We start from the raw sequence: 10,064 nt of genomic DNA, 5'->3' as shown, positions 1-10,064 counted from the left end.
ACATTTGATCATATATACCCATATAAAAAGTCTAGAACTTATATGGACTATAGTTAAATTCAATATTATACTAGTATGTGTTACTTATTATAAAATAATATACTTATACTATAATATAAATAGATTAATATTTTAGTATATATAAACATCATATTATTACTAACATAGATAATCAGTAATACTAAAAAAATGGGGCTAGATAAGACTGAAATCGAAAAAATGAAAGTTTTGGTTTCGTTAATGAATCGGTTCGGTATCGGTTCTTAAATTTTTAAAATCAATGTATATTGGTTCAGTTTTAAAAAATGTACAAAACCAGACCGGTTACACTTCTATCTATATCTATCCATGAGAATTAATAATCATCATAATAAGTTAAAAATAAAAAATAGAGAAAATATAATTGAAAAATATAATATGATCCAAACTCCAAATATATATGGTCAATGATAATAGGTTAGATAAAAATTACATAATTAACTTATACAACTACTATATAAAATAATATATATATATATAATAATTTAAAAAACTATATATATATTTCGATCGGTCCGATGTAAAAAAACCACCCTTGAAACTTGACAATTTTAAAGTTATATGGACCGAAACCAACTAATATACTTATCGGTCCGGTCGGTTTTCCGATCTGGACGGGTAAACTTACACCCCTAGACTGGGCAGTTCATACTTGGGCCTTCTTTCAGAACATGGGCCATTCATCACCGGTCCAAATTGTTCAGAAAGGAATGGCTTGGACATTTATTAGAGTACAGCATCCACCGTCTCTCTCCGTCGATCCTAATGCGTGGACCATCTGACGGTCTATATTCATTTCGATCCACCAATGCCGTCTTTAATCGTACACGTCACTAGATCGAGCCACAATTGTCCTAGACGTGACACCCCATCCAAAATAGTCGCCGAAGTTTTGCCACGTGGGTACACGTTACAGGTTAGTTGCTTTGGTCCCACACTTATATCCATTTTGTTTTCTCGTTTCTTCCAAAAGTTCATCGCCAATTTATTTTAGAAGATTTTTTCTTTTAGTTTTTTTACCCTTTTTATCTGTCCGTCGAAAATCAATCTCGACCGCGAAACTAGAAGCTCGTTTCACGTTGTTGCCGCTCATCTCAGCACGTTCCCCTTTCCCTCTCCCTCTCCCTCTGTGTTTTTCAATTTTTTCCCCCACAGACAAAACCCTAGCCCTAACACCTCCTGCGCTATTATTCGTCTTGGATCTCTGGCGCAAAGGCTAAACGTCGTTCTCTGCGTAAATCCCGGATCTGTGAGATTCAAAATTGGAATCGAAGGCGTTCTTGCCGGTTCTTCGGAACCGCTTTCTTTTCGGATTCTGAGTTATTTCTCGATTTGATTCTTTGAAATTTGTATGTTTTACCGAGCTTTTGAAGGTAGGTTTTTTTCTTTTTTAATCAATATTTCATTTCTCAATTTCATGTCTTCAATTTAAATTCCGGTATAGCGGTTAATGATGGCACTCGCCGGTTTTTTATTTCTTTCTTATTCTCTTTGTTTGTTTCTTGTTATGATTTCTATCGTGGAAGCTATTTAAAATGCATGTATAATCTAGGGGCGAAGTTCAGGTTCTGTTTTCAATTCGTAGTCAATATTCTTTGATATTAATTCAATTAAAATAACAGTGAATTAGGCGATTGCGCTTCTCGCTCTTTTCGTCTTGAATGATTTCTCTCAGTTTTGCTGTTCCGAAATCTACCGCGTTTGAATTCTCTGAGAAATCTTTCCTGCATGGGCGAAGACGAGGCAGTTTGTTTGGCTTTATTAACGGATGTGGTCAGGGATAACGAGAACCTTTCAAGAACTGAATTGAAGCGCGACCATCAATATTTTCTAGATGACGCTGAATCGGATCCGTATCCAAACAAGAAGCAAACAAAGGAAATTTCAAATGAAGAGATTCGCTCGGAAGTTTTAAATCCAATAACTTCCCCAAAAGAGAACGTGGTCAGTGCTCAAGAATTTACTAGCCAACCGTCTGAACATGGGAATATTAATCAGGTGGAGTGTGGTGAAGTCACTTCCATGTGTTCAGGGAGTTCGAGCTCAGACGAGAACTTGAGTGACCAAGCTCGTTGTGGAAATGACACTCCTCAAGCTGTTAACGATGCTGCTGGTGATGCAGATACGTCCAGAGTCGTACTGGAAATTCCTAAGCATGCTAGTTCCACTGGAATCAGAAAAATTACATTTAAGTTCAGCAAAAGAAAGGACTACGATAAACAGTCATATGCTTCGGCAGCACAGCCTGAAACTAACGGGAGTGGGAATGGGCAGTCATGTCGAGGTTATTTTGAGGAGCCCGAAAGAGACATGTTACCAATGGTTGATTCTAGTACGGACGTGCTAGAAAGCAGATGTGGGAGGGAGTACTCTGAAACCAGCATTTTCGGTTTACATGCTACTAATATGGATTCCAAATTGTTTAAGAAGGTTGTTCCTACGAATGTAAAGAAGCTGTTAGGAACTGGTATTCTTGATGGAGCTCGAGTGAAGTATATTTCTACAACAGGACAGGTAAATTTTAGTTCTTTTGGCATATGTCAATGTGTAACTTATATATTTGTGGGGTTTGACATATTATTTTAAATCGCGGTCAGGTAGAGCTACATGGAAGTATACATGGTGGTGGATATTTGTGTGCTTGTTCATCTTGCAATTTTTCAAGAGTAAGTCAGTCACATGCAATTAAGGTTGACTCTTATTTCTGAGGTTTTTCTGCATTGGGATGATACTGATTGAATGGTTTGAACAGGTTCTGACTGCCTATGAGTTTGAGCAGCATGCTGGTGTTAAGACCAGACATCCAAACAATCACATATACTTGGAGAATGGGAGGCCAATTTATAGCATTATACAAGAACTAAAGACTGCTCCCCTCAGCATGCTGGATCAAGTGATAAAGGATTTGGCTGGTTCGTCTGTCAATGAGGAGTTTCTCCAGTTTTGGAAAGGTGAAGATCGTTATCTGATTATTTATATGTTTTCTATAAGTTTTGGGTTGCTAAGATGAGTTTTTTATTTTATTTTTTGTAATGGAGTGAAATTTGTGCTTTTCTAAGGCTTGGTTTGGATAGTGAGATGAGATGAGATGATATGTGAATAATAGTGAAATGGTTTGAGTTAATATGTTTTATAGGTTTTTGGGAAAGGAGAGAGAAAAAGTTGAATAAAAAAGTTGAATAATAAAGTCAAAATATTATTAGAATATAATTTTTTTAATATAATTTTTGTTTTGGGATTTGAAGAGGTTGAATTGTTTTTTGTATTTTGTTTGGAGTTTGGGAAAATTGTAATATTTAGGTAATGATTAGATAAAAAAGTTGAAAATTTGAAATTGAAAAGTGTTTGTGTTTGTGGTGTTTGGATATTGAGATGGGACGGGATGGGATGGGATGCGGGATGGGATGGGAGGACTTTGCTATCCAAACCAGGCCTAAGTGCTGCTGCTCTTGTGGCTCACTTGTCACCTATGCAATACCAAAAGACCAGAAACATGAAAAAGACAAAGGAATAGATACCTTATTGCATTTATGTACTGATAACAAGAACTTGCATGGGAAAAGATATAAGTTGATGGAAACAAAAGCTATATGTCTGGTATTTCATAGTCTTGTTTTGATTTTGAGGTTCTTTTATGTTGTGCAGATAGTCTTCAACAGAGCAATGGGAAGGTTAAGGCAAATAAAAATTATGACATCAAGCTTCCTCGGAGGCTTCATTCACATGCAAGGTTAAATACACTACTGTTATATATAATACCCGTTTGTGGGTGTAAGCTTTGGTGCCACAGGGCATGCTTGGTTCATGTAGAAGTTGTTGGCTTGGGAATTAATTTTTTAACCATAGTACATATTGGAATATATCTACTATTGTTCATCAATATTTTGTGAAATTTTTAATATATCTTATATTTTAATTGATTCTGTGATGCAATTTTTGTCATTCCAAATTTTCTTTCTTGGAATTGCAATTGAAATTTTGTATATTCGTAATTGGTTAACAATTGTGCTTTCTTGAAACTTTTAGTTGTGCCAGTCAAGCTTTTGAAGAAAGTGTTAGCCCCGCTTCATGTTCCTTTGAGCAGAACAACCATATTGAAAGACTAATGTATATGAAAGAGGCATCAGAAGAGCGGAAACGTGGAAATAAAAAGTATAATCTCTCTCTCTCTCTCTCTCTCCATGTTGAGCAAGAGCAATCTTGATTCTTCTCTATTAAATAGATGTATCAGACTAATGGCATTGCTGAATGCCAATGCTATGCATATTGTGCAGACCAAACTTATGTTTTTCTAACCCAGTCGTGCAACAAAAGAAAATTGCTGATGGTGGCACTAGAAAAAGGTATTTTGATTTTGTTTCTACCATGATTTTTCCTCATTCTAAGTCGTTGGGTTTAGAGCTTCGCTTACCGTGGGGCATTCTTTGGCAGGGATAATGATCTACATAAGTTGCTTTTCATGCCAAATGGGCTTCCAGATGGGGCTGAACTGGCCTACTATATCAAAGGGCAGGTATTCGATGTATTTCCATGTTGATGACTGGTTCATGAAATGGTAGATTTCTTTTCAGGGATACATGTAATTGATCTTGCTTTTTTTTTTCCTTATATAGAAAATACTAGGTGGCTACAAGCAGGGAAATGGTATTGTCTGTGGTTGTTGTAGCAGAGAGGTATGATAATTGAACTCTATAGTTAACTATACAAAGTTTGAATCCTGCATTTCATATTTGTTTATCCCTCTCTCTCTCTCTCTCTCCCCACACTACTATCACTTCTACTTGTGAACAGATTAGCCCTTCACAGTTTGAAGCACACGCTGGAATGGCTGCCAGGCGTCAACCGTGAGTAGCCTATGAAGTACTGTGACTCTTGTAAGAGTGATTTAGTCTACTGTTATGTAACAATTTTGCATCAATTATTGCAGCTATCGCCACATCTATACATCAAATGGATTGACGCTGCATGATATAGCTATTTCATTGGCAAGGGGACAAAATCTTACCACTGGTGACAGTGATGATATGTGTGCAATGTGTGGAGATGGTGGGGATTTAATTCTTTGCAATAGATGTCCCCGCTCTTTCCATGCAGGTGTGTACCTTGCTACTCAACTTCTTTACTGTTTTATGCTTGGTATTAGTTGATGTTATAGTTTGCAGAATTTTTTGTACTAATTCCTTTATCTGTTTATCCATTTATGTGGGTTGGTTAGCTTGAGATTCAGCACTACCTTGATTCACATCCACTTTTAGCCAGCACTTGTGCACAGCACGTGTAGCCTAAATCAGATTGCTTCAGTTGGATAACAAATGGTCTTTGTTCTAATATGGCTAGTTCAACTTCTTAGGGGCGAATACGTTATCGTATTGTTTCCAGTTACCTTAGTATGACTTCTCAGGGATAAATCTGAATACTTCGTGAATTTGAAGGTGCTCTTTATTTTCTTGTTGCACAGTTTCTTTCATTTTTTGTCTCAGCCAGACTTGTTTGAGTGCAGCTTGCTTGGATTTGAAGGACGTTCCAGAAGGTGATTGGCATTGCCCAGATTGTATAGAGAAGGTTGGCCCTGGCAGAAAACCTGCAGGAGAATCTTCAATTCATGGGAGACCAATTGTTATACGGTTGACACGAGTTGTCAAAGCACCGGAATTTGAATATGGTGGTTGTGTTTTTTGCAGGTTGGTTCTACTTTTATAATTTGTTTTCCCGGCAAAAAGTTAAAAAAAAAAAATCTTGATGCACCATGTTTGCTCGCAAATTTGGTATTAATATAGTATTTTATATCCTTTGATATGTACTAAATGATTGAAATGGTTTATGCTGTATTTGTCCTGTTTTTGTTCTCATTTATTTGCCATATTAAGTTTGCAGTGACCAATAATTTAGAGGATTTTGCTTTGCATTTATGAGTTTTTTACCTTATTGTTTTCATCTTAGTTCATTATGCTAGTCTAGATACTTTTGCACCTGGTAATTGGTTGGGAAGAGATTACTTTTAAAGCTATTAACTATTTAGGCATTTGGTTGTTTATTCTTTGACAAGTTTAGGCAAGAATTGTGTAGTTAGTGGGAAATAATGAAGTGAAACTAATTAAATGACGTTCGGCTTGAAAAGCATTCGAGGTAATTCTCAAATTGTAACGATGTGGAAGATGATACCGATTTGCCTATGGTGGTGCATATGGATGGAGAGGAATGGTCAGAGTTTTGAGGATTGTGAATGGACAGTGGACAAGATTAGAACTTTTTTTCTTCATACATTATTCCATTGATCGATTGTAATAGACTTTAATGGCATGAACGTACATGATTTTCTTGTATCTGTAGACAGTCATGCATAGTTGTGGTTCTTGTATATGTCACGTGTACTTGGCTTTGCCTAATTTTAATAAAATTCCCATTTACTGATAAAAAAAAACTTATTATTAGATCATGTGCCAGCAATGCTCTTCCTCTTTGATTTGATTTTTGGGCTGATTGACTGTTGACAATTTTATCATGATTTTAGGGCTCATGATTTCAGTGTCACTGAATTTGGTGAGCGAACAGTGATGCTCTGTGACCAAGTATGGCTTTCGTGTTTTTTCCTCTGAGCAATCAAACATCGATTTTAGTTTATTTTTTTCTGAAGAAATTATTTTAACCTTAGTTTAGTTTCGTGTAGTGTGAGAGGGAGTTCCATGTTGGATGTTTGCGGGACAACGGGCTATGCGATTTAAAAGTAAATCTTTCTACCTTGTAATTGTTAATTCTTATGACACTTTTTAATGTCACTTATTTATTTCCCTGATTGAATCTCAGGAACTTCCCAAGGATAAGTGGTTCTGCTGTGATAACTGCAATAAGATCCATGTAGTTCTACAAAATTCAGTTATCCGTGGAGCAGGGATGATTCCTGCTTCGTTGTCTAATACAATAATCGAGAAGCATGTAGAGAAAGGACTATTTGTTGATGGAGCTGCTGATGTTCACTGGCAAATTATGAGTGGAAAAAGTCGATATCCAGAGCATCTACCCTATCTTTCGAGGGCTACTTCAATCTTTCGAGTGAGTTTTTATACCTTTTTGGGTCCTCCTTGTTTTCTTCCTAATACAATATATTGCCTTGTTCAAACTAGTTGGAAGGAGCCTTCAAATTATAAAAAGTGGTGAATTCATACATTGTTTTTGCATGCTGTTGATTATCTGTATTGAGAATCGGGTGTCATGAAAATTCTTTTGGTTGTTTTTCCCCCTTTGATCTTATAACTGCATTTGTGTCTGAAGAAATTGACTCTGCTAACTTTGTTGTAATTATTAGGTGTTACCTTGTTTTAACTATGTGTCCTGCCTTTTTGGCAGGAGTGTTTTGATCCTATTGTTGCAACATCAGGTCGTGATCTAATTCCTGTTATGGTCTATGGGTAAGCTATCTCTGACACGTGCTCATTAAACTGGCTTTTGAGTTTTCTTTAGTCTTTCTCTGATGTCTCTTTTGTATGTCTTGCGTTTTGTCGCTTGCCATAAATATGTTGCAATAATTGGCATGTTCAAATGTCTGGATTTGTTGTAAATTTGTGACCACTTGGTATGTAGTATGGGCATTTGGTTCTTGTACTAGAAAATATTTTGGTCAACAGAATATGAGACAGACATTTCAGGAACACAATTATATAGTGAGTTATGCGTGCTCTCTCTCTCTCTCTCTCTCTCTCTCTCTCTCTCTCTCTCTCTTCCTCTTTAACATTGGATTTAAACACTTCTCTATGGCTGCTACTGTATGAGTATCTGGCCAAATCTAAACTGTGAACCTCAGAATCTGGTGTTGGATCTTTACTCTTACTGATAGGTTGCATTAATAACTATCTTATAAAAAAAGCTTGCAGCAATAATTTCAAAGTTTCTTTTTATTTTTAATCTTCTAAAATATCAGTCCAATATGTTATGGTGTTACATTTCTTTGGAGAAATTCATCTATAAGCTGGTGTAGCATTGTTTCTCTTGTATGCATAGTAAAGTGTCATATCATAATTTTGGCTACTTTAGCTAATGCTACTAAAGAAATTCAAGTTCCTGCATGTTTTTCCCTGGCTCAATCAAGTTTTCTTTTTGTGCTCATCCTTTCCTACTGAAAACTGTTGATTAATTTTATTTAGCACATATATGGATATGCAGTGGGAGAAAGTGCATCAATCATGATTATTTGCACATTTTCATTCTTGGGCCTCCATAAAGTTCCTGTAAATTTCATTTTGAATGTTTATTTATTCTTCCAATTTCCAGTAACGTGGGTTTTGTTTTAACTTGCAGGAGAAATATATCTGGGCAAGAGTTCGGAGGGATGTATTGTGTAGTTTTAATTGTGAAGTATGTTTCTCTTGGTACAATGTTGCGTCTGTTTCTGTATAATGATTTCTTGGTATGATATTATGCTAGTGAGTTTTTTAATAATTTGTTTAATGGTTTAATGTATGTTCAGGTCTGTTGTTGTATCAGCCGGTCTCCTCAGAATCTTTGGCCAGGAGGTGGCTGAACTTCCTCTAGTGGCCACCAGTAGAGAACATCAGGGAAAGGTAAGTACTCCATGTTGTTCCATCAATATGTGCTCTGGCGTGGCTTTTAATATTGCTTCCCCACACCCCTCTTTTTCCCTCTCTTTTCTTTAGGTAGTAAATGCTTTTTAAGGGTAATATCATGACTTGTATAATGTTTTCATTTCTAGGGTTATTTCCAAGCATTATTTTCATGTATAGAGGGGTTTCTAGCTTCCATGGACGTCCAAAACCTGGTGCTCCCTGCGGCTGAGGAAGCTGAGTCAATCTGGACAAAGAAATTAGGCTTCGAAAAGATGAGTGAGGAGAGAGTAAGTGCACTTTTTGACACTGAACTCACAGGGATGGAACATTTGTTTTTTCCTGATTTTTTTTCTTTGACAAATTAGTGATAAGTTCTTAGTCATCTGAAGTCTGAACATCAGACACAGCGATTAAAGAAAAAGAGAAAAAGAAAGAAACAGTCATCCGGCTGGTTGAAGAATACTCAGAAAACAGTGAACTGCACACATTAAAACACCATGCACATTCAAGGCAATGAATTTCGCATTGTATCTTGTTAAAACACTCGCTGGATGTCGCCAGGTCTAAGTTCCTTTATTGATGATCTGTAGGCATGGGAGGGTCTCTGTCTAGCTCATTTGCCTATTATTTATTTGTTAAAACGTGAAGATGGAAATAATTTATTACTATAATGGTCAAGGAGTCTAATCATTAAATAATTGGAGTTAAGAATGGTAATTACATTGTGTTCCATCTTGATGTTGAATGCTAAAACAATTACTAATGGTTAATTACATTTTGCTTGGCCAGTTGTCCAAGTATATGAGGCAGGTCCCGCTGACAATTTTCAAGGGAACAGCAATGCTAGAGAAGGCGGTGCAGCGAGTAGGATAGTGAAAGATGATCAGAGTCCAACGTGATTCAATTCATTGAGTTGGGTTGAATTATTCTTTAATTTTTGTTTTAGTGATACTTCCTGTATTATTATTACTGCTGCTTTTTTTGTTTTTGGTCAGCAGCCTGCTGTCTGTTTTGACATTGTTATGTTCATTGTACAAACTACAAAATTCGAGAGTAGGAGTGAAGGAGTCTGTTAAGTAGAAGAAAGAAAGAAGGAAAGAAAGAGAACAAGAAAAACACTAGTGCATGCTGACCTTTTACTTTGCATGCATACGGTACCAAATTCTTAATTTCTTTTGGTAATTTTTGTTTCAGTTTGTTATTTTTGTTCCCGGTGGCCCTATATGTACAGAAATGACTCAGGTTATCTTCAAGCGAGGGATTTCCTCACTAGAAGACTCTTTAGATGGTATTCTCGTACACGACACCCTTAGATTAAGGATGTTTTATTGCTCAATAAAACATGAGGGAATGTCTTACATTCCTATAATATCCTCCTGTAGAGATAAAGCTTCTCGAGCAAGAGTATGGGCAGCTTGCTTACCTTCTCTTCTTGTATGGGTAACTAACCAAGAGGCAAAAGAATTG

At 36.4% G+C, this 10,064-nt stretch overlaps 1 protein-coding gene across 3 annotated transcripts; it reads left to right on the top strand.

Moving 5' to 3' along the window:
• Window positions 1–1,037: 1,037 nt before the first annotated feature.
• Window positions 1,038–9,779, top strand: LOC121265022. 3 transcript variants are annotated; one of them, XM_041168452.1, is made up of 20 exons: window positions 1,041–1,412; window positions 1,662–2,553; window positions 2,637–2,705; window positions 2,792–2,990; window positions 3,685–3,769; window positions 4,075–4,191; window positions 4,314–4,382; window positions 4,471–4,552; window positions 4,653–4,712; window positions 4,831–4,883; window positions 4,967–5,133; window positions 5,540–5,720; window positions 6,551–6,608; window positions 6,707–6,763; window positions 6,844–7,089; window positions 7,384–7,445; window positions 8,332–8,388; window positions 8,501–8,594; window positions 8,744–8,884; window positions 9,387–9,779. In XM_041168452.1, the coding sequence occupies exons 2-20, from the start codon at window positions 1,768–1,770 to the stop codon at window positions 9,468–9,470; spliced, it is 2,667 nt and encodes an 888-aa protein (XP_041024386.1). In that variant the 5' UTR covers window positions 1,041–1,412; window positions 1,662–1,767; the 3' UTR covers window positions 9,471–9,779. The 3 variants fall into 3 exon arrangements, with proteins under 3 accessions (XP_041024387.1, XP_041024386.1, XP_041024385.1); XM_041168451.1 differs by having other exon boundaries at window positions 4,066–4,191; XM_041168453.1 differs by lacking the exon at window positions 9,387–9,779 and having other exon boundaries at window positions 1,038–1,412; window positions 4,066–4,191; window positions 8,332–8,402; window positions 8,744–8,800.
• Window positions 9,780–10,064: the final 285 nt, after the last annotated feature.

This window comes from Juglans microcarpa x Juglans regia, chromosome 5D, assembly GCF_004785595.1.
Source record: "Juglans microcarpa x Juglans regia isolate MS1-56 chromosome 5D, Jm3101_v1.0, whole genome shotgun sequence".
In the NCBI taxonomy this organism is placed as follows: Eukaryota; Viridiplantae; Streptophyta; class Magnoliopsida; order Fagales; family Juglandaceae; genus Juglans; species Juglans microcarpa x Juglans regia.
Note: the sequence above shows the minus strand (reverse complement) of the source record. Positions and strands in the feature narration are given on the sequence as shown.